Source organism: Euphorbia lathyris, chromosome 9 (genome assembly GCF_963576675.1).
Source record: "Euphorbia lathyris chromosome 9, ddEupLath1.1, whole genome shotgun sequence".
Classification (NCBI taxonomy): Eukaryota; Viridiplantae; Streptophyta; class Magnoliopsida; order Malpighiales; family Euphorbiaceae; genus Euphorbia; species Euphorbia lathyris.
The window spans coordinates 24,038,814-24,063,510 of record NC_088918.1 but is presented as its reverse complement, the minus strand read 5'-3'; the positions used below and the strand labels follow the sequence as shown (position 1 = coordinate 24,063,510).

At 35.6% G+C, this 24,697-nt stretch overlaps 2 protein-coding genes and 1 pseudogene across 4 annotated transcripts; 2 read left to right on the top strand and 1 right to left on the bottom strand.

Annotated features, from left to right (window-relative positions):
- Nucleotides 1–1,290: 1,290 nt before the first annotated feature.
- LOC136205673 (sodium/hydrogen exchanger 2) lies at nt 1,291–6,741 on the top strand. Its single transcript, XM_065996371.1, has 15 exons — nt 1,291–1,741; nt 1,933–2,233; nt 2,328–2,446; nt 2,607–2,704; nt 3,481–3,540; nt 3,643–3,689; nt 3,785–3,979; nt 4,069–4,115; nt 4,289–4,355; nt 4,460–4,560; nt 4,663–4,764; nt 4,876–5,014; nt 5,111–5,173; nt 5,703–5,786; nt 6,034–6,741. Exons 2-15 carry the CDS (start codon nt 2,060–2,062, stop codon nt 6,379–6,381), a joined length of 1,644 nt encoding a protein of 547 aa, XP_065852443.1. The 5' UTR covers nt 1,291–1,741; nt 1,933–2,059; the 3' UTR covers nt 6,382–6,741.
- Nucleotides 6,742–14,690: 7,949 nt separating this feature from the next.
- LOC136206572 (vesicle-associated protein 2-2-like) lies at nt 14,691–19,285 on the bottom strand. 3 transcript variants are annotated; one of them, XM_065997669.1, is made up of 9 exons: nt 18,933–19,285; nt 17,896–17,996; nt 17,435–17,505; nt 17,217–17,298; nt 16,557–16,669; nt 16,269–16,457; nt 15,537–16,112; nt 15,164–15,241; nt 14,691–15,062 (listed from the first exon to the last, which is right to left on the bottom strand). In XM_065997669.1, the coding sequence occupies exons 2-9, from the start codon at nt 17,942–17,944 to the stop codon at nt 14,949–14,951; spliced, it is 1,272 nt and encodes a 423-aa protein (XP_065853741.1). In that variant the 5' UTR covers nt 17,945–17,996; nt 18,933–19,285; the 3' UTR covers nt 14,691–14,948. The 3 variants fall into 3 exon arrangements, with proteins under 3 accessions (XP_065853741.1, XP_065853742.1, XP_065853743.1); XM_065997670.1 differs by lacking the exon at nt 18,933–19,285 and adding an exon at nt 18,348–18,772; XM_065997671.1 differs by lacking the exon at nt 18,933–19,285 and adding an exon at nt 18,080–18,340.
- Nucleotides 19,286–21,258: 1,973 nt separating this feature from the next.
- On the top strand, nt 21,259–21,951 carry LOC136207296 (uncharacterized; annotated as a pseudogene).
- The last annotated feature ends 2,746 nt before the right edge of the window (nt 21,952–24,697 follow it).

The following is a 24,697-nucleotide window of genomic DNA, read 5'->3' as shown; positions in this document are numbered from 1 at the left end:
ACACATTGATACGAGGTATCATTTTATTCGGGAGTGTATTGAGCAAAAGGAGGTGAAATTGAAGTACGTGAAGACTCAAGATCAAATTGCAGATATTTTCACGAAGCCATTGAAGTACGATACGTTCAGCCATTTGAGAGCTTAACTGGGAGTCACGAAAAATTAAGTTTAAGAGGGCATGTTAAAATTAATAAACTTAATTTTATTATTAAAAAAATCAATCAATCACGTGAATGGTTTGAAAATGGGAACAAATCTTAGTCAAAGTTATCTTTTTCTTTTGGTAAACAATCAAAGTTATCTCAATAATGAATGAAGTATGGTAGCCAATGACTACACATTAATATGTGTTGTTCTTTTTTGTATGGATAAAAACTCTATATATTAGATATAGAGTTGTGTGGTTTATTTGAAGTGAGTGATATATATATATAAAGAAGAGAAGAGTGCAAAATAAATGTGTGAGGGTCTATATCGTGTGTAATCCGAAAATGTTGTAATGTTTTGATAAATATCAATTTGAGTTCCTTTCTATTATTAAATCTCCTCTTTATCTCCAACATCGTTATTATCAAAATAGATGAACAAAATAGAAAGATTGACACAAAAATGGAAAGAAAAGGACAGTCTTGATACATGCACTTTAATGAGCATGTAAAATTTACTCATTCACCGTTAGATCTAGGCTTATTAGAATCCTAAGGTGGAGATTCAAAGCATCATGAGGCTTAGATTTAATAAGCCTCATTAATGTGGAAATTCATTTACTCATTAAGGTGCATGTGAAAATTCCTGAGAAAAGAAAGAAGAAGATGATTGAATGTTTTTTTTTTAATTTCCTCTCTAGTGAGGATTTATATTTTTCTCCCACTAAAACAATTCAATTGATAAATTAAATTATTTTTATCCTATTAGACTATAGATATAATATGTTAAAATAATTAATCTAACTAATATAATATTAAATTAGTTAGATTAGAATTAATCTAACTAATTTAGTAATAGTTTAATATGATAAAAATAAATAAATTATAGATATAATATGTTAAAATAAAAATGATCAAAAACCTTTTGGAAGGGTATAAAATGCTTTTTTTTTTTTTTTTTGGTATAATTCAATTATATATTTTTGATTCTTTTTTTTAAAATTAAATTTGTAATTTCCATTTTCCAAATAAACAAATACTTTAGTTGATTTCTGAAAGGACACGTAGCAGCCAGATCCCTTTATGTATGACCTCTCACTTTCCCTCCTTCACTAAAATGTTACCATGTATCCAATCTCACAATAACCGTTAAAAACCAGTCAACAAAACCAACGGTCACGATCAAACTTCCTAAATTTTCCCTCGCGTCTACAATCATCTCCTTCTCTCTCTCCTCTTCCTCCTTGGGTCTTCTTTCTGTCCTCTTCTCTGTGCGACTCTCGTCTCTTTTACCCCGAATCACACGCCTCTCTTTCTCGTCTCACCTTTTTCTTTCTCTTTCCTGAATTTCCACTTCCCCCCTTTCGCTTTCTCTCTCTCAACGATTTCAATTTGGTTCAATATTTCCTTCCAATTTCTGTTTCTGTTCCTGTTTTGTTTTCTTAATCTGTGTTTATTTAAGCTTACGCGATCTCTCCGTTTTGAAGAGAAATTCGAACCAGAGATTGATTGCTTCTCAGTTCGGATTCTCTTGAACCTGTGCTTGCACAATTCCAGCTACAGAGACTGATTTGTTTGTGATTGGAAATGTGAAGGTAAGGTCACTGTTGTTCCCATTTGGTTGCTGATGAGATAATTGAGCAAGAGGGTCCTCATAAAGTTTTTTTTGTACGGATTTTCAGCTTTATTTTGTACCTTCATTATTGCTGGTTCATGCATTTTTTTTTTTTTTTTTTTGCAGAGTTTTAGATGCTTTCATGTGCTGATTTGTGTTTGGTAATTGCAGAAACATAGTGCTATGGGAAGTTCAGAGACATTAATAAATTCTGGGATTTAGGGATTTTTTTTTAAGCTTTTGCTTCGTATCATCAATTGGTCGTAATTTACTTGATTAAGGAGAAGAGGTGGATATAATGGATATCCCAATAGGCTCAATTGTTTCAAAATTGCAAATGCTTTCCACATCTGATCACGCCTCTGTGGTGTCTATGAACTTATTTGTGGCGCTTCTTTGCGCTTGTATTATAATTGGTCATCTTCTAGAGGAGAATCGATGGATGAACGAGTCCATCACAGCCCTTGTTATTGTAAGATTCTTAAACAATTTTTTTTTTTTAAAAAAAAAATTCTTCCTCTGTCTAGACATTTTAATGAAATTTGTTTTATGTGCATATTCATTAGGGTGTCTGCACTGGGGTTGTTATTCTGCTGATTAGTGGTGGAAAAAGTTCGCATCTTCTGGTATTCAGCGAGGATTTGTTCTTCATTTATCTTCTACCACCTATCATATTCAATGCTGGGTATGCTTAATATGAATTCTTTTCAAATCAATGAAATCTCAATTTTATTTCATATTCTGTTCTTTATTGTTGTAATTTTAATGATCTATTGGGTTCTTTTGATGTTTTTTCTTCTGTAAGCCTGACTTCATTTCTGGTGTTTCCCTTCTTCCTGTCACAGGTTTCAGGTGAAAAAGAAGCAGTTCTTCCGTAACTTCATCACTATCATGCTATTTGGTGCTATTGGTACCTTAATATCCTGTACTGTCATATCTATGGGTATGTGAGAACTTGAGTTCATTTATTTTTTGGTTGTAACATCTGAAGCTTCATGAAGGCAAACAAATGTTCATATATTTATTGAAATCCTTTACTTTTCTTGGTTTGTCAAAGTAGACCTTTTGTGTCGAAAAGGGATGTAAGGAGAAGAGCTGCTTTTCAAGATTAATTTTGCTTTACTAGGTATAGTTTTTGTGCTTTTTAATTTGATTCAATATTTAAACGAGACTTCTAAGAACAAGCATTCCTCTGCAGCTCTTTGGTCATTGAGTCGAGAAAGAAACCAAGTTGCATGCGCAAGATATTCGTATTGAACAATGGTTGTGATTATGAATCAGGGATGCGATTTTGATGCATATTAACTTAAGTTGGTTTTGCAATTCCTTGTCAGTATCTTGTGTAATGAAGGAGTGCAAAATAACTAGAATGCCTTTTGATGCAAATATCTCCGTTGTATTGGATATTCGTTACTGTTAGAATAACCGAATGGTTATTATTCTGTTTTAGGAAATATTGTTGTAGAGTTATTTGTAATTAGTAGGTTGATTTGTTTCCTAGATTAGCTCCTAAAATTACTCCTAGATTAGCTCCTAAAATTACTCTTGTTTCCTAGATTAGCTCCTAAAATTACTCTTGTATATTTGTATATATGCCGTGTTAGGCTTAAGAAATAATCAACAGATTATCTTCTATTAGTTACGTCGTTAGGTTTCGTACTTGAGTTGGCCTACAGTAATGCAATATTATTAATAACGAGTGTTACCTTTGTCTTACAGGTGCAATAAAATTCTTTCAGAAAATGGATATTGGTCCGATGGATATTGGGGATTATCTAGGTATTTGATTTGTAATTTCCTTGTTTTTTTGTTTAATTTTTCCTTCTCTTTCTCTTCCCGTATTTGAAAGCTGACTTTTTTTTTTATTCTTACCATTTTCAGCTATAGGGGCCATTTTTGCCGCAACAGATTCTGTTTGCACTTTGCAGGTTGGTGGATACTAAATGAACCATGGTGGTTGGAATTTTTGTGAACTGGATAAAGTGATTCAAATTTAAACTTTCTTTCTTGTCTGTTCATATAGGTGCTTAATCAGGATGAGACACCTTTGCTATACAGTCTTGTGTTCGGGGAGGGTGTTGTAAATGATGCCACATCAGTGGTGCTTTTCAATGCAATCCAAAGCTTTGATCTGACTAATATCAACCCCAGAATTGCGGGGCAGTTCATTAGCAGCTTTTTATATTTATTTATCACAAGCACTTTGCTGGGTGTTATGGTTAGCCTCCCTCTCTGCTCTCTCATCCTTGTACATGCCGGCTTGCTAAACGTGTATATGGATATGATTTTCCTTTTTCTTTTTTGCAGACTGGGCTACTTAGTGCTTACATCATCAAAAAACTTTATATTGGCAGGTAGTCAGCAAATGGAATCTAGTTCTCTAAGTTATTCTAGGCCCTCTCATAATTGTAATATATCACTGGGTATAATTGTCAAATGGGAAATCCATATATGTGTCCGTGAGATAGAATTTAGAGTGGAAGTACTAGAATGAGACTGCATTAACTCACTGTTTAATACGATTCAGGCACTCAACGGATCGCGAGTTTGCTCTTATGATGCTCATGGCCTACCTTTCCTATATGTTGGCTGAAGTAAGATGTGTTGACTTTCTAGATTCTTCTCCTGTTATCTTTTAGTGCTTTTGGGTGAATTTGTGTGCTATAAACTTTGACTTAACAACTTAAATGTTATGCAGCTGTTTTATTTGAGCGGCATCCTCACTGTTTTTTTCTGTGGGATTGTGATGTCCCATTACACCTGGCACAATGTAACTGAGAGTTCAAGAGTCACTACAAAGTATGTCTTATCGGAAAGTTTGTCTTGTATTGTTGAGAGCCACTATGTTCTTTTTATCTTAATCAGGAAATGCTCATCTTCTTAATTCTTTAAACGCTGCAGGCATGCTTTTGCTACGCTATCATTTGTTGCTGAGATTTTTATTTTCCTTTATGTTGGTATGGACGCCTTGGACATTGAGAAGTGGAGATTTGTCAGTAACACGTAAATCCTTCATCTGGGATTATAATCCATTAAGAGTTCTACAAGTGCAGAATCTTACAGCTGTACTTGTTCACCCTTCTTTAATAATTTTATGCATTTGTCTTATTTCAGTCCTGGAACATCAATTGCAGTGAGTTCAATATTAATAGTTCTTGTTATGGTCGGAAGAGCAGCTTTCGTTTTCCCGTTATCTTTCTTATCCAACCTATCAAAGAAAAATGTTTCTGACAGGATTGGCTTCAAACAGCAAGTACGTGATTCTATTTCTTTCTTCTTATCATTTTCTTTATTTTGATTTGGAACCCTTTCATCTGTCAAAGCACTTTAACTTGGTTCTTTCTTCTAGATTGTGATCTGGTGGGCTGGTCTAATGAGAGGTGCAGTGTCAATGGCACTTGCTTATAATAAGGTAGAATCTTTTGCAATCCTCGTTTTAGTTGGGTTAATATGCATTCACATATAACAGATAAGTCACTGAGATTGAAATGTCCGGAAAAGAATTTAGCTTTGTGTTCTTGTTGATGATTAACATGGATGAGCTACCAATCTGTCAAGAGATGGATTTGGGCGGGGAATCCAAAGGAAGCTCCACTGTCCTGGGTTTGAAACCGAGTAGCTTCTTTCCAGGGGCGAAGGGACAGGGGGTCACGGACGGAGGGGCTGTTGAACCCCAACTCCAGGGAGAAACAAATATTACAGATTTACCAACTGAATTTTCCGCCGCTAAATGTATAATTTCCGTTTCAATCTTTTCGAAATTTGTATGGATTTGGCATAACTACGGAATTTTCCGTCGCTGATGCTTAGTCCCAAAAGAATTTTGTAATTTTTAACATATTTTCATGCATTGATACCCCGAGTATTTATTTCTGGCTCCATCACAGCTTCTTTCGCATTCCTACATAAGTTCACTAATCTAATGTCATAAATAAATGCAGTTTACAAGCTTGGGGCATACCCATGTGAAAGCGAATGCAATTATGATTACCAGCACGATATCAGTTGTTCTCTTCAGCACTGTGGTAACATTTTCCTCTTCTAGGTTGCATTTTAGTACATAATTCAGTACCTTGATATGTTTTAGAACCGCTTCATGTTCGTGTGATTATATTTTATAGATTATTGTTGCATTGTTGGTTGTTTAACTTTTCAATCTCAAATTCGAAACTAGCAGCTTCTTCTATGACCGAATTGCCTGTTATTTATAACGTCTGGTTGAATTTAGATGACTACTAGATAGTGAAGCTTTCATTACTTGATCTCTTGCAGGTGTTCGGTTTGATGACTAAACCTCTTATTCGACTTCTGTTGCCGCATCCAAAACACACTACCAGCACCATTTCGGTTACAAGCAGCATGTCGGAACAAACTACTCCAAAATCAGTTACAGTCCCACTTCTTGGAGACAACCAAGACTCATTGGATGATCTTGCCCACAGTATGGTTGCCCGCCCAAACAGCATACGTGCACTCCTAACCACCCCAACTCACACCGTTCATTACTACTGGCGTAAATTCGATAACGCATTTATGCGCCCTGTGTTTGGTGGGCGGGGTTTTGTACCCGTTGAACCCGGTACACCAACAGAACGAAGTTCCCAACCTCAATGGCAATGAAGAGGAAAGACAGACACGAGGGAGGCCGGATGTAAAATTATGTATAGTTACAAGTATCTTGAAGATTCTATTATTAAGGATGATGCATATCTTTAATCTTTGCTGTTGAAAATTTTGTCAAATTTTTATACTCTGGTAATTAGTTTTCTTGTGTACCGTATTGGTAGCTTTTGGTTGATTTTGTTTTGTGATTCATATCTATGTTTATCATTTTTTCCCTGTAAGATATGGATGGATATTCAACTTATGCTTTGCATTCTGCCGAAATTGTTCGGTTGGTGTTTTTGTGTATTTGTAATTGTAAGATTTCCAATTATAATGACAAATAAGTCCACTTATTGGATTCTTTTGCTAGCAGAATACTGGAAGTGCAACTGTTTGTATATTTTGCCATGGTTGGAGGGGTTGTACACGACACGATCTCAAAACGAACACGGTAGGAAATCAGCAGGAATTTAGTGGTTTAGCATTTTGTTAGGGTAAATTTCATTAATGGTATACAACCTTTGCCCCATTTCACACTTTGGTGTATAACCTTCAATTTGTCTCACTAATATGTATGAACTTATAGGTGACCTCTCATTATGGTGTATAGCAGGTAAAAATGATCGGTCAACCGAAGTCAACGCGCCACATCAGCTTTTTTCATCCAATTCATTAGTAAAAGTGGGATCCACAAATTATAAAAAAAATTAATTTTATTCATTTCTCTTTTTTACCCATTATCTCTTCATCTTCGTCTTCTTCCATCTATTTCTTTATCTTTCTTCAAATTTCTTTCTCTCTCTAACTCATCTCTTTAACCTCTCTCTCTTCAAATTTCTTTCTCTCTCTGACTCATCTCTCTCTAACCTTCTTTATTTCTAGCACTACAAAAAGAAATCACTTGCTGCATCAAATAGTTTTCGTGCAATATATATAAATCACGTATAATGATAATGAAGCCATAGATTATGGCAGCCCACTTCCCAAGCTTTATTCACTACGAAAATAAAATAGTGATGCTTCATAAATCAATGGCAGTACTCTAGTCTATACCTATAAATATTAGCCATAAGTTTGAATTAAATGTGTTTCAGCTAGCTGTTTCCTTTTTCCTTTTTTCACTTGTTTTAAGTTGTTGAAATCAAATACTAATAGTAATGCTTCATTGCTTTGTATATTTTGTCTCTTTTTCGATTTAATTTCCTCCTCCTGCCTTGAAGGCTGCATCTTACCTTCATGACAAATCTAACACAAACAGAAATTCAGATCAAATTAACTTCATTTTCCGTTTGAAAATATTATTATATATTCTTTGAATATTAATGTAGTACAGAAACCGGATCTGATTTCATTTAAGTATATTAGTTTAACCAGAAAGCTATAAAAGCTATTAATAAACTTCTGAATTCGGGCTGAGAATGTTGTTGGTTCAACCTGAATCGTGGATTTCCAGATACCAACACAGCCCTTGTAGAATGACAGGCTAAATTGAGACTCCATATAAAGATTTTTAGAGAGAGAGAGTTAGAGAGAGAGAGGGGGTTAGAAATCAGTGGTGGCGGAGATAGGATGACAGACGATGGCCGTCAATAGGAAGTTAGGAATCAGTAGTGATTCATTTATATGGGTTTTTAGAGAGAGAGAGAGCGGGAGTTAGAGAGAGAGAGAAGGGTTAGAGAGAGAAAGGGAAAGATAAAGAGAGAGGGGGTTCTAAGGAAGGGGATGAGGGTATAAGAGTAATTAAACATAAGGTGGGTCCACATTTTGTAAGGAATTAGTTGAAAAAAAGGTGAAATGGCAAGTTTGGCCGGTTTGACCGGTCATTTTTACCTGCTGTACACTATGTTGGGAGGTCACCCATAAGGTCGTATATATTAGTGAGACAAAATGAAGGTTGTATACCAAAATGTGAAATAGGGCAAAAGTTATATACCATTGATGAAATTTACCCCATTTTGTTAAATAGGTAATAAGTCATTTTTAGTTGGCACGAAATCTACAATTTGGATTAAAATTGGCATTTTCATCTGAAAATGAATTTTTTTAAGTCCGGATTAAGATTGGTCTGTTAACTTGAAAACGAAATGAATATTAAAAAAATAATCTTGTGATTTCACGTTTCACAATTAGGTTTTTGTGGTATTTTTTGTTGTAAATTGAGGATCGTGGTTAGGACATTCCCATAACCCTGTCGAAGCTGATGACGTGATTAAAGGGTAAAATTGTCTTTAAAAATATATACCCTAAATACCGAAGAATCAGTAATGCATTCTTTTCAACATTTCTTTCCCAATTTCTTTCAAATCTCCAACCCTAGAAATATAAATCGATTTTTGCACTAAACCTCTAAATCTTTAAACCCTAAAATTGATTTAACCAAATTTAATTAGAAATTGCTGAACACAAAATTGATTTTTTTTATCCCTAAAACGGATTGCCTAGCTCAATTTTCATTTCTAATCTCTAATTTCCATCTCTATGACTTCAAACTCTGATTATTCAAATTCAAACCGTTGGATTGGTAGTGATATGGACTACATTGTTATTGCGATGTTAGAGGAAGGAAAAGAACAACATGGACAAAGCTTAATATTGGAAGGATGTTTGTTGGTTGTGTTGGGTGTTAAAGGAATATAAGAAAAAAATGGCTTATCTTAAAACTCAATTGGAGAATTATAAGAAGTTAATTGAGTTTCAGAATTGTGTAGGATTTTCTGTTTTGTTAATTAGTTGTTGATGTCATGTAATTTGAATGATCTTTTGAACCTTCTTTGTTGGCATGAGACAAGAATAACAACTGGTCAGAGAAGGACCAGTGTCTGACGAATCCGCTCCGATGCTTAAGTTAGTAAAGATTGAAGGAAGGTTGGAGATAATCAAAGTATTGACAATTGCGATGCTTATACCTTATATGAATCATATATCTTTTTTTTTTTTAAATTTATAGTGGTTGTTAAGGGTAATAATCGTCATTCTAGGAATGTTCCCTAATGAGGCATCAGACACGTTGCGGCTTTCGATTGGCTCTGCCAAGCTCAGACCGTGATGTCGTCAGGTGGTGCACCCTGCCATGTAGCAAACATGTTGTGGGGTGTCATCGTTTCATTGAGTTTGAGGCCTTTAGGCCTCTGAAATGTCAAGTGGCGCATTCTGTCCTGTGTCCACGGTTATTTGTGCAATCGTTTATCATGATCCAATGGTTGCTCCTTCTAATCCGTACGACTATTGGGATGAATAATGGAGATTCTTCCACATGGATGAAGAGTGTCGTTCGCATATTTAGGGAATATTCTTTTCTCCATATCAGACAGTTCTTATGAATTTTTCGGATCCGAGGGTGGCAGTGATCCACGTGGATGTTTCCATAGAATATTCCTTAGGGTATCATATCTCCCCCCCTTTAGCCTATGTACGGCCTCTTTAGAGTTCATAATGTTGTATGAGGAATGAAGTTCAGTCTACTTATCTAGTGAATTGTGTGAAGGACTCTAAACATTGCCACTTCTTCTTTTGAAGATTTTAATGAACCATGTGCTACCGCGCTCTGTCCTTAGCAAAAAGTAGTTGGCTTGTGAACTTGCACATTTTCATATACACACATCTTACCATATGTCGATTAAACCTTTCTCTCTCTCTCCACGTGATTGAATAGGACTTTGCAGTTACTATTCCTCATCATTAGCTTCATTAAATGCAGATTGCCGAATTGCCACTGTTGTTTCTAGGGTTTGACATTTACTTTCTTTCTGCTTTTGCTTTCTCTGTCAAATATCTGCTCAGATTTTATTGTTGTTTCCTTCTTCTATGACCTTGCTTTTTTTTCCCGTCAAAGTAAGTATAACATCACCTCATTAATATGGCTTTTAAAAAGAAACCATCTACTTACGAACCCACCTCCAAACCTAAGAAGGCATGTGTTCCGAAATCGAAGAATTTTCAGCAAACGCATGAATGTCATGTGGGCTTTTATTAAAAAAAATTTGGAATAAGGAATTAGGCTGCCTTTTTTCTAACGACGTATTAAATGTCTTGAATGAGTTCGATATTTGTCCTGCAAAACTTTCACCGAGTGGCTAGCTAGATCTTCTTTCTTTGGTAAAGCTTTGTGATGACATGAATGTGGTTATGATTGGGCCGCTCTTCCACAACATGTGGACTCCCACCATTCAAGGAAAGGACGACGCCATTTGGTTCAATAATACTTCGTCTGACCGGAAGCCATTCATTATGAACAAAACCTCCAGTGCTAAAGATTTAAAACTATATTAATTTTGGATTTGCATACTGAAGGACAAAAAGGGGAAGTTAGTTGAAGGGGTCCTGTACCCCGAGGGATTCTCCTTTCTGACCTCATGGAACATCAGACCTGTCAAGAAGTCCTTTTGGAAGGAGCTCGGGGCACTTACTGAAGAAGAAGACTTGATCTGTCAATACTTGACCTCAACGGAGTTGTCTTTTAGTCGCTAATAATTATTTGAACATTTGCAAGAAGATAAACCCTTCTTCCTCCGGACGAATGAGGGAGGGGAGGATGCTTTTTAAGGGGACAACTGCTTATGATAAATTTCTTGCAGGTATCTTTTATTTTTGTTGATATCTTTTTTGATTTATTCCCTTTTCCTGTATGTGCATGATCTAACATGACTTTTATGTGAGAATCTATGTTAGCTCGACATGCTGCAACAAAGGAAGCTTATGAGAGGTCTAGGATCGAGAGTGCTTCCCAAGGCCCCGATCTCCTGAACACCTCCTAAAGGTCGAGGACTCCAAACGTTACCGCTTGCTCCTCCACTCCTGAAGGACTCTCCACCACTTCCTCTCGTGGCCAGAGCTTTTCTATTACCCTTTCAAGCTCGAATTTTCGATGGACGGGAAGACTCGGCTCCATAAATGGGTGACCGTACTGCTGCTAAACCCTCGTGTGTCATTGAAATGTCTTCCTTTTCATCTTCTTCCTCTAGTTTGGCTTCAGATCTTTAACCCTTATTGGATCATATAGAGGAGGTTATCCAACAGGTTCGAGGGGCTGATTCTTCTCAACCCTCATTTCATGATGTACCTCAAAGCGTTGCACCTTTGGTCGTTTTGATTCTTGAGGGCTCCCGAGCTGCAACCCATGACGTCACCTCCGTCAACTTAACGGGAGTTGAACGATCCAACGTCCAAGGGTGAACAAAGGTGAAGGAACAATTGGTGCCTACCAAAAGGGATAACGAAGCTTTCCGATAATGCTAGAAGCACATATGTGTTTTGCATTGTGAAGATTGAAAGATGATTCTAAAATGGATTGAATAAAAATAAAAATTAAAGATGCTTTTTCATAATTTTTATTTTATGTGGGTCGTTTTTTATGTTTTCCGACATGCCTTAAGAATTTTTTTTTTTATCTCTTGGGTTGATTTCGGTTTACCCAGGTGTCCTGACCATTGTCAGATAGTCGGGAGGCTATTGGGTGACCTAGATCGCCATTTTTATGAGTAGAGCCACACAAAATGTGGCCCTAGGCCACACTTATACCCATTTTAGGGCTTCTATAAACACGAGCCCCCATTTATTTCCCAAAGAAGAAAACTTTTAGGGATTTGTGCCACATAAAGAGAAAAAGTCTATTTTAGAAAATTCAGAATTTCTAGAGAGAGAAAATATTGCTAAAATATTTCTAGAGATATAAAAATTTCCACCGATAAAAGAAGAAAATCAGCCAAAAGTAAGAAAAGTCAGTCTATTTCAAAGAGTATAAATTGATAATTTGAATACATAAAAAATCCCAGCATCAAAAATTCAAAGAGAATCTTCTGAGAATCCAGAGGCAACCTGGAAAGGCTTCTAGTGCTACAACAAAGCGAGATACTGAAGACACACTCAAAGAATAACTCATTGAGGAGTATAAAATCTCTTATTTTATCTTGATTTAATTATTTGATTGTGTTGTTCTTCTGAGTTCTTTGAAATATTTTGATTTAATTCTTTTAAGAATAAAAATAAATAAGTTAATATTAGATTGTTGGATTTTATCATTTTCCTGTAAAGTAATGTCATAAAGTCAATATGTTTTAGGATAGTTTCTTTATTTTCAAGTGTATTGCTTATTTTTTCAATAATATATGCACATATAACGATGTTATACATTTAGTAAGCATAGCCTAACCCTCTACTTGTGTAACCATTTATTTTAATGTTTTTTAATTGATTGATTTAGTTTGATATAAGTTTCAATTCATTTCATCCTTTTTCATTGAATTTTAGATGACGTGAAATTGAGGGAGACTACATCGTAACATATTGAAAATCATATCAAAAAAATTTATACAGTGTTTTTAATTTTTTTTTATCGTTTCAATCAGTTTGATGTGACTTTCAATTTATTGTCAAATTTTACTCAATTTTATCCACTTTTTAATTGATTTCAGAAGTTGTGAAATTGGATTAAATTGGTGTGATTTTGCATTGTAACGTAAAAATAAGCATACGAAACTTGTTAAAACATTATTTTTAATGTTTATTTTATATATTTTCAATGAGTTTGGTATTAGTTTGGTGGATTTCATTCAAATGCAATCAATTTGATAGACTTTCAATAATTTCAGAATAGGTGAAATCGTGTGATTTGCAATGTTAATTTTTTTAAAATCGAAGTGAAACTGTATTATACGTTGATTTTTATGTTTTACGAATTGTTTGAATGTGTTTCAAATGAATTATAGCCGATTTGTTCACGTTTCACTTGATTTCATCCGCTTTCATTGAATTTCTGAAAAGGTGAAGTTAGGTATAATTGATGTTCTTGTTGTTTCAACACATTTGATATTGAAGTAATCTTGTTGTTGATGGTTTTAAAATCTATTGACAAGTTTTACAAGATGCTTACTCCGTTTTAAGATGAAATCTACTAAATAAATGAGTTTTTTTAGATAATAATGAGTTTTTTTTTTTTGTTATTAATTGGGCATCACGTTCCGGGGTCTCAATTTTATGGCAACAATATTATTTCTTACGCCATTATTCCTACTTCTACGGTAATGAATGAGAATTGTGGTAATGTTGTAGTTTATGAATTTATTTTCTTTTATAGTTGAGGTGATATTGTAGTTGATGAATTTGTTTTCTTTTTCAGTTGAGGTACCTACGTGATGAATGAGAATTGAGATTTCTTCTATTATTTTCGTTTTTTTGTTTGCAAACTTTTTGAACTCGATTTTATTTGAAGTTGTATTAAATCTCTAAATTCAAAATCGGAACATATTGAAGAATGTAAATTGATATTGGAAGAGATTAGCATCCAATTGTTGTTTTTGTATGTTTTACTGAGAGTTTACAAAGAGCTGAAATTCTATCAAAGAGGAAATATGAGATAACTTCCTTATTAAACGCATATAGTCGTGTTTAGTAATTTGCAAATAGGTATATGCTGTCTTGTTGGATTTAAAGAAAAATCCTTTGATTATAGGAGTAAAACACTTTTTGGTCCTTAACCTATCAAGCTGTTGAATTATTCCAAATGTTATTATTTTTCCGTGACCTATTATTTGGTAACATTTGCCCCTTTATTTGTCCAAAATTTGTGAAACCTATATGGTTGATTATAGGTTTCACAAATTTTGAATAGATAAAAGGAAAATGTTACGGAAGGTAAAAATGAGAGTCAAATGTAGCCATATATTACCGAATAATAGGTAAATGGCCAAAAACCAACTTTGGACAGGTTGGGGCCTGCCAAATAATGATTTAAGCCTTGATTACAAGTGGAATTGCTCTGCAATTTTTCTGAAATTTCAAACCTGAATCTGTCCGAAATTACAAATCCATAAAAATATTTATATAGATAGGGCTAATTTTGGAAATTGTTATTTCAAGCCCGGCCATATCTAATCTTTGATCCGACTGAGCTAGATTAGGACTAGCACAAGCCCAGGGCCAGATCACTTCCAAAACAAGTGTCACTGTAGTGTTCATACACTAATATCTAACGCATATTAACACTACTTGATCATGTAAGATCTTACATTTCAAACCATGAGGCATTTAAGAATTTTAGTCTAACACTATTCTTTTCATAGTTCTTGCAATAAAAAAAAACAACACCAAAGAAAACTGTATCGAACTATAAAAAAAAAAAATCTAATTTCAACGCACATGAAATGAATAACACTAAAGTTATTAATAAGTCGAATGTTCAAAGCTGATTTTATTGATCACCAAGGATTTAATATAATTAAAAATAAAAAATCAGAAACTTAATATGTTAAAATGAAAGATTACGAATATAGATGCTTTTTGCCTAGTTCGTGCATGGAACATATAGTGAAAACATACAAGAATGAAAATGAGTAAAACACTGATACATTAGCTGAAATCCCATCAACTATCACCTTAGGTAACATCTTTTTCTATTAGAATCAGATACTTTACATCTACGTTTTTGCCAGTTAAGAGGTAATGTGTATACAGGCAACAACCCTAAACTAAATTAACCACAGATGAAAGATAAGGGCAGAACCATAGTCTGTTGACTATTTAATTTTGTGAACTGTAGTTCTAATTACTTTTTGAATCTTTGATATACTAATAAGGTGGCTTCATATTCAGGGGTGTGAAAGATATCCAAGAAAAATACTGACAAGAGCTACCATGACGACAAATAGAAGAGGAAATCCAACTTGTAATCTTTTCGCATTAGTCCCGCTCCTCAACAGTATCTACAACGGAAGACAAATCGATGTTTTAGAAACTCCTTCACAAAGCAAACAGCATGATTACTTATGAGCTTATATTTTAATTTCTTGTAAGAAATACCAACCAGTTCTTCCTGCAAATTTTTCCTTTCTTGAACGCTTAGTTTCCGCTCCTCTGTCAAATTTGTAATGATGGATTCAGCCTGCAAGGAAAGAATACCAGACCAAACTATTAGTTTCATTGGGAAAGAAACTTTCCGACATCCAAATCTGTATCCCCAGGGAAAAGTTCATTGATGGATGGTGTCCATATGAAACAGAATACGAATTAACAAGCCTTTAATTCCGTTTAATCATGCGTTTCACATAAATCCAAACAAATAGAAAATGAGTTGCAATCCTATCTCAGTGCAGAAGAATAAGATCAGAACCAATGTAATACAATGTTCTTTCAACAAAATTTCCAGGAATTTGGATCAAAAGTTGAAAATGACTAACCTCATTTAGTTTTGTTTCTAGATGATTCAGTTTTGACTTCATCTCCTCAATATCACTGACTAACTTCAACTCCTTCACTGCATTTGCTGTTACAAAATCAGCATACTTTACTGCCTTCTCTGGTGTAGATAATTCTGCATCCTTCATCGGAGTATCGACAATGGAATCATTCCCTGCTTTATTTGGTAAAGATAACTCTGGACCTTTCACCCGTTCATCAATAATAGCATCTTTCTCTGTATTCTCTGGCAGAGGAAACTTGGCATCCTTCGTCTGCTGATCAATAAAAGCATCCTTCACTGCATTCTTTGGAGGGAACTCTGCGTCCTTCGACATCTGATCAATAAAGGTAACATGCACCCGATTCACTGGCAGAGGTAATTCTACATCCTTTGCAAATTTATCATCAATGGCGTCCTTTACTTGCTTTAACTTTTCATTCTTTCCAAGATTCAGCTCTTCACCATTAAAAAAATCAATATTTGGCAACACTATGTTTTTTGCTGGCTTCAACTCCTGCACATTACTCACATCCTTCTTGGACTTCATCTCCACATCCTTTTCATTCCTGGCAATCTGACAAAAATGGAAGATAAAGCGAACATAGAGCTTTTAGAAGCACAATCCCATAAGCATACTTACAGTCACCAAACGGACATCCTGGACACAAGTGTTAAATCAAAACTAAATAAGCAAGTCCACTATCATCAAACTAGAAGAAAATTTTCTTACCGAATGCACCTTAGCATTAGCGGTGTTATCAACTTTACTCAAAATTTGGTCTCCTAGCACAGAAGGATCAAAAGGAGGCCCCTGCTTAAGCACCCCATTAATTGGTGACAGAACAGGAGATTGAGGAGGGCTGATAAAAACCACTTTCAGCTTGATCTCTTCAATGAACTTGCCTTCACCTTTGTTAAACTGCCAATTATAAATGTGAGGAGGGAAGAAGGAACATTGACAAAATGAACAAGAAAAATGGGAGTAAAAAATCAAAACTAACAAATACCAAATGCTTACCATAAGAGGTGTTATGTCTTTATCACTTATCCCAACAGGAACAACAGTGCTTTGGATTAAGAACTTGTCTTTGCATTGTATCTCAGGAGGCGCCTTTGGAGCTTGCATAGTAACTATAACAATATTCATCCATGAGAATGAAACCAACAATATAATAACAGAAAGAATGAAAATGAACATTAACAGTAGAAGATGAGTAGACGGAGTACATTGAGAAAATGACATATTAGAAAGCAACCCCAAATTGTGAAACAGAGAAGTTATTAGAAGCTCTACTAGCCTCCATTTGCATGTGGTAATTCAAATGGCATTCAAAATTTCTAATTCAGATACATCATATCCTTGCTACGACTTGAAGATTTGATGAAAATTTCAGAGGTTGTAAGGACTTGTAAGGGTCAACTGCTTTTGTATGAATATGCAAGCTGCTACATAGAATTCCCGTGATGCTATATTATTTACCCTTAAAAGAAACTTAAACGGAGGACAAACCATATGTTATGGATAGTAATGACAAATCAAATAACACTAGTTGCAGCTTCAAACTCTATTACAAATAACATAGAAATAAGTAATAAATAACTATATGCAGACATAAGCGAGTCCATGCATGGGCATTTGATGGTTATAAATGACCTGGAAGAATTGGAAAGACCTTACCTACAAATTCAGAGGTTGACTTTGGCAAGACAATGCCAACATTTGGCCTCACACAGTATTTCTTTGGGGAAGTCGTCTTAATCTGCCAACATTAACTCAGAATCATATAGCTAATCTGTTATTATATATATTTTTATACAGAGTTACACACACGCACGACAGTAAAACTACATACTACACTCTTGAAAATTGAAAAGTGTTAAGATGGGATTTAAAACCTTGAAAGCTACATTATGGAAGGTGTTATTGGTAAGCCGTACTTCACATGAGCTCTGTTTCTTCAATTCAACTGCAAAATGACAATCACATCCATGACCATTGAGATCCAGAAAGGCGAACTAGGCAACCAAACAAATTGCCATATACTATCAAAAACAGTTTCCAGATTATCGCAAAGAATACTAAAAACTTCCAATTTTTTTACCCTCTAAAAGTGAAATAAAGAAAAAAAAATATGCATTCGATAAAATTTGGGGCCAGCTATAGCTTTTCTATTGTTTTCCCTCTTTATGGCTTCCCAAAAGCAAACAGCAACAAGACATCAAAAACCTTAATTCGTAATCCTTTTTATTATCAAGAAGGCATTGATTATCTACAGTAGCAATAACAACCACAAAACCCTTGAAAAGCAATGCTACTAAAAAAGAAAAAGGAATAATTAACATGGGGCCAAACTCACATATAAATTGCAGTTCTCTGGGTTGGACCTCTAAAATTGGCGCATTCATGATTCTTCTTCCTCAAAAAACAATCTTATCGGCGTTCAAAGCTACCTTTTCTCTGCATAATAAAAGAAATCATAGATCAGACCCACACGTCAAACTCCCCCCTAAAAGCTGTGATGGACACAATTAAATAACAACTTTATCCAAAATCCAGTTCCCGAATCATCTCCGCACGATAAAATCGAAATTAATATTTTTATAAAGAAGATATCATCATGACTGCATGACCATCGCCGCTACGATCAAATCCAAGTCAACACAATTATGTTAATTCCCCCAGTAGTGATTCATATACCAAACGAATAACACAATCATGAAAACATCGGAATGTAACTGAAGCAAATAAAAGCAATTGGAATTCAACACCGACTCCTCCATAAAATACTTGAAGAAAAAAAAAAAAAACCTCAGATCAGAGACGGAGTACATCACAATCACCGAAAACAACCAAATATTCGCGAATATGAAAATGACTGCAATAGCCACAGTTCAGCACAGGTCACTGATTATAAACGAAAGGAAAACGGAAATCCGACTCGACTCGTCCTCAACTCAAAAATATATCGAGGAAACAACAATATAGAAATCAGTCTCTTCCGCACGCAAGCAAGATAAAGCAGAACCCGAAAGTCAAAACGCAGTCAACCGAATATCTGAAGTTGTACTCTGAAAAAAAAAATTCCTAATCGAATTGATCAAAATAAAACATGAAGCAGCTCAGATCGTCGTCAATTTCAAACAATTAAGCAATATAAGACAAGGAAACGATGACATAGGGAACCGTCTCGCTTTCTCCAACTCCTCCACTGGCAAAGTCCAAACAGATTCCACACTGACTCAAATGCTGACTCCTCCATTTCAAAAACGTAAAACAAAACAACAAAAACAAGCAAAACGACAACGTTTACTATATCGCCGTCGCTGTTAACGAATCACTCCGAAACAGGTATCAGTATCAGAGAGAAAAAATAGAGAAAGAGAGAGAACTTACAGGAATCTGAAGAGTAGCGAGAGAAGTGGAAGGGGAGGTGAATTTAAGGATAAAGAGAGTATTGAATAGCGTGAATGATGGCGTTTCGATGACGTTTCTTTATCCAGTAAAAGCTGCGGTTGAATCGAGAAATGATCTACAAACGGAAAGTGGAAATTGCAGAGAGGAGTTTGGTGAAGAAGATAGAGAGGAAAGTTTGGTGGAGAAGAGAAGGGAAGTGAAAGGTACGTTTAGGTTGAGAAGGAAAAATGGCGGTGAAGTGTGTGTGGAAGAGAAGGAGTGGTTGGGGGTGGAAACTGAAAGGCGAAGGAAGGAAGGCAGAGGAAGCAGAAATAGGTGTTGTTGTTGTACCGGCCGTTAGCCGACTGCTCGCTTTTTCTGATGCAGATAGATAGATTGATATATTTGCTTTGATCAACGCTGATTTGCCTGAACGTTACGTATTATGGTATTCAATCAAACGGTATTTCCTTTTTCTTTTGAAGAGAAAAACGGTATTTATTTGAATAACAAAATTTTATCCATTTTTTAATTAAATATATTTGATTGTGTTGAAAAAGATTTGAAATTAGATTGGATATTGAATTCTTTTTCTCAAATTCCATACTCTTTGTTTTTTTATGTTAAATATAGTAAAGATTTATTTTAGATATATTCGACATGTGAATGCAATACGACACGATTTTAAACAGTAATTTCAAATCTCATTAAAGGAAAACTGTAATTTCAAATCCCATTAAAGAAAGATTTATAATTTCAAATTTTATTGAATAGTTAAAACGTGAGCTAAATTATAGCCATGATAAGGGCATCAATAAAAAAAGTTGGGAATTCAAGGAAACAAGGCTAACACGACACAGTCTTGATCACATGCATCTTAATGAGCATGTAGAATTTGCTCATTCACCGTTAGATCTAGGCTTATTAGAACCTAAGGTGGAGATTCAAAGCATCCCGAAGCTTAGATTTAATAAGCCTATATCTAACGGTGAATGGGCAAATTCACTTGCTCATTAAGGTGCATGTGAAAATTCCTGAACACGACATGTCAAATATCAACACGTCGTGTGATCCCTACAAAGAAAAAGGAAAACAACCAAAGCTTTCACATGGTGTGTGAGACAATCACATGACGTGTGGCCGAAAAAGTGAAGTTCTATTTTTTTTTCTTAATTCACACGACGTGTGGATCTTGTTAGACGACGTGTGAGTTATCAAAATTTCAGACCACATGGCATGTCATTTTTCCACAAGGTGTGTGGCTTGACTTAATAAGCAAGTTCTTCATTTCAACCAGTTGTCCTAATTACAGTCTTGTCACTCCTTATTTGCAGTTTCCACCATTATGTTATTTACTATTCCGTCATTAGTTTATTTTGTGTCCATTCTAGCCCTATTGCATTTAAGTTATGTTAGTAGTGCTTTACAGGCTTTAAGGTCTATATTAGCATTTAAGTTTAGTTTGAAAATAGTGTGATTCTTTGTTACTTTACAATTAAAACTATCATTTCGTGTTCGATTTGTATAAGCTTCTATATTAGAGCCAATTGTTTCCTAATTTGAGACTTCTTTTGGCATGGTTCAACCAAGAATCCACAAGAAACCATGGAGGCTTATGATAAGAAGACTGATAAGTTGAGGCTTGAAGTTATAGAGAAACTAAAGGTTGCAAATGAGCAAAGAAGAAACTCAGATGAACAAATGAGAGCCATCATTGAACAAATGAGGATTGATTTTCAAGGCATGCTCCAACAAGCCTTGAGAGGTCATCCAATGAGGTGCGAGGAAGTTCACAATCCATAACCACCACATTCACCTTCGCCTAGAAGCAATCCACTTCCACCAAACCCGAATATGAGGTCTCCAAGGCTACAAGAGGTAAGTCAACCTAACTATTTGCTAGTTGATAAGCATGCTAAAGCAAGTGGAGAGTTCAAGTGGTGGTGGTGATCCCCTTAATGGTGTCATATCTCCCGGTGGTGCTCTCACAACATTAAGAGTTGTAACTGTTAGAATAACCGAATGGTTATTATTCTGTTTTAGGAAATATTGTTGTAGAGTTATTTGTAATTAGTAGGTTGATTTGTTTCCTAGATTAGCTCCTAAAATTACTATTGTTTCCTAGATTAGCTCCTAAAATTACTCTTGTATTTTTGTATATATGCCGTGTTAGGCTTAAGAAATAATCAACAGATTATCTTCTATTATGGTATCAGACTAAACCTAGTTTTCTTCCTGGAGCCGCCGTCCTTTTCTTTTCCAGTCTCTCTATACTGGTTGGCCAATCTTCATCTCTACCTTCCGCTTCTCGATTAATCTGTTCATCATGACTGACTCCAAGTTTCATCCGGCGCTTGGGGTGTCTAATATTAAAAACCATATCTCCATTATTCTTTGTTTGGAGAAGGTTCAATATTCTACCTGGGCGGAACTCTTTAAAGTTTTTGCCAAATCCCACAAAGTTATCCACCATATCATTTCGAATGGTAAAGCCGTTGCCTCTCCCTCCGATGAGGCTGCCAAAGATCAGTGGGAAACCTTAGATGCCACGGTTCTTGGGTGGATTTATGCCACCATTACTAATGATCTGTTAGAGACGATAATTGAGCCGGATGCTACCGCCATGGAGGCGTGGAATCGTTTACGTGACATCTTTCAGGACAATAAGCATTCTCGTGCAGTTTCAATTGAACAAGAGTTTTCTCATACTCTTATGGAGGATTTTTCTTCCGCCACTGCTTATTGCCAACGTCTAAAGGAATTATCGGATCAACTCCGTAATGTGGATTCCCCGGTGTCGAATGACCGACTTGTTCTTCAGATGGTTTCGGGTCTCACTGAAGCATATAATAGTATCAGCACTATTATTCGATAAAAGGATCCTCTTCCTTTATTTAATCAGGCTCGATCGATGGTTATATTGGAGGAGGCCGGTTTAGCGAAGAAGGCCGCTACTGCCTCGGCGGGGACTGTTTTGGTGGCGGCGGGATCTTCTCCCTTTTTCTCCTCCGCCTGCTAATCTGTTTGGGTATATGCAGCAACAATCTCGTCCGGTTCAAGGAGGCAATCGGGGACAGAATAAGAAAAAGGGGTGCCGGAATAATAATAATAATTCTCGTGGTGGCGGCAACGATGGTGGCCGTGGAAATAATCCAGCGAACCGGCCGAGCAGTGGTGGTTCGACAAATCAGTGGCAGCAGCCGTCCTGGGGAGGTTCGCAACAAGGCTCTTGGTCTTGGGTTCCTTGGCAGGCCCCTTCATGTCCATATCCATCTCAGTCATGGTCTCGGCCTACTGGCAATTACACAGGTCCTCCTCCGGCCCAGAATGCAGGGCTGTTAGGCCCCCGCCCACAATAGGCCTTTCATACTGCTACCGATTCCGAGCTTACGGATACTGAATCTGCTTTGTACACTCTAAGCCTCAATCCTCCGAAAAATCCATGGTACATGGACACAGGCGCTACTTCACATATGACGTCTGATAAGTGTAAACTCTCGTCATATTTTTAATATGAGCAATAATCATGGCAAAATTGTTGGTAATGGACATTCAATTCTGATTCATGGACTAGGGCACACAAACTTAACTCACCAACATCCACCCTTAGCCTTGAGAAATGTTTTATATGCTCCACATATTATTAAAAATTTAGTCTCTGTCCGTAAGTTTACTTCTGACAATTCAGTATCTGTCGAATTTGACCCGTTTGGATTTTCTATGAAGGATTTTCAGACGGGCCGGCGTATAATGAGATGTGAGAGTCAAGGCGACCTTTATCCCGTCACTATCAAAGCCACCTTCCCGCCAAGTCCTCCTTCTAGTTTTGCTGTTTTAGGAGCTAATGTAGGAAAATAGACAAGCCTAGGCATAGCGGAATAATAAAATTTTATCTATTTTATCTATTTCCCTTTTCCAAGATCTGTTAATTGTTATTTCATATAAAGAGGGATAGAAAGTAATACCTTTACTGATGAACTATCTACCATTGCAAACGAAGTGCCCATAACTTGTTATTATCAACTCGTGAACCACGAACGTTTGATTCAACACAAAACAAAAGATAATCAGTAATCAACCTTCAATGAATAGCAATCGCAATGATTGCCTCTAACAGAAATCGATACGAGATCAAAGAGAGAGTAAGAAATTAAAGTAATTAGTCGAGACGACGACGGAACGATTCCTTGCTCTCCTGAATAGGGTTGGCCGAAATCTGGGGTTAGGGGGTCTATTTATAGACTCCTCAAAACCCTAATCCCAGTTGTGTTAGGAATTTAATTAATTGGAATCTTATTCTAAATAGGATTCCTAATTAGATAATTAAATAAACACTTTAATATTATCTAAACAATAACTAATTATATTTAGATAATTATTATTAATCAAATTAATAATCAATTAATGTTAGGGATAATTAATTAGAGTTCCAATCACATAAAAACTTCTAATTTAATATTATCAGATAATCTTTTAATTTAATCCATAATTATAATCAAATTATAATTATTAATCAAATTAATTTATCCCCTAATATATATATAAATTTCGGCCCATATAGTGTGTCTTTACTAATTACATTTTCGTCCTCCGATTCCAAGTCCCATATGCGACCCATTAGGTTCTTTATTGCCACTAGCCGTATATATCCTTTGAAATTATTCATCACGATTAATTCCAACATGTATATAACGGAATACCATCGCGAGCTGTTACTAGCAGAACCTATGATATTCCCCCAGAGCAATTAAGAAGTCAGGTTGATAACTGACGTTAACATTTCTGTATTAGGTACAGTATAATACGATCCTTCATCAACTATATCCTGTCGGTCAATTCCTTATAACCATGGAATGTGTCAAGGTTACATATAACGAAGAGTCTGGTTTTACTTGTACAAGTTGAATTTACTCTGAAAAGATAAGTTAAATGAAATGTTCATTTCTACTCTTAACTGTATCACCTTGCAAGGATTTCAGTCAATTCACCACAAGCGGCCATTTGGATATATCTCCCACTTATCGGGAGTGACGAATGCTCAATCTGACATTAACCATTCTGCAATCACTTTGCGTGATACTCAACCATGCTCTCACACACCCTAGGCTCTCACCTATTGGATCGTGCTCGCACAGAATCAAAGTACCAGACTCCATAATCCAGAATTACCAATTAACGAATGTTTGAGTCTGAGGATTAGTTATACCTACTAACACCAATGAGATGAACAGTTGACACATTAGATAAATCAATCCATTCTGTTATCTCAAGTCGGGTCCCAATCCTAATGAACTCCTTCACCGGATCCATGTAACTGTCTAGATATCCGAATATCTAAAGCTTGTGAGATCAGCTTTTTGTCTCGACAGAAATCACTGTTACATGCAAGTCTCAACAGTAATATGCCAACCCTTATAACATATTACTTGACTGGGGTTTACTTTAAGTTTATTGGTCTATTATAAAGTACAGTCTCACTTCATGCTTGTATGAACACTTTATAACTACTTAAATAAACTTAGAGTTACTTTCTTTATGAAAGATTATTGTCGTTATATATAGTTACATTTTAATGCTATATATCTGATTAAACAACTGATCAAATAAACAATTTATTCATTAATATTAATATCCCAAAACAATTGTCTTTAGGACACTAAACTCCAACAGCTAATCTAAGAGTAATTTTAGGAGCTAATCTAGGAAAAAATCAACCTACTAATTACAAATAACTCTACAACAATATTTCCTAAAACAGAATAATA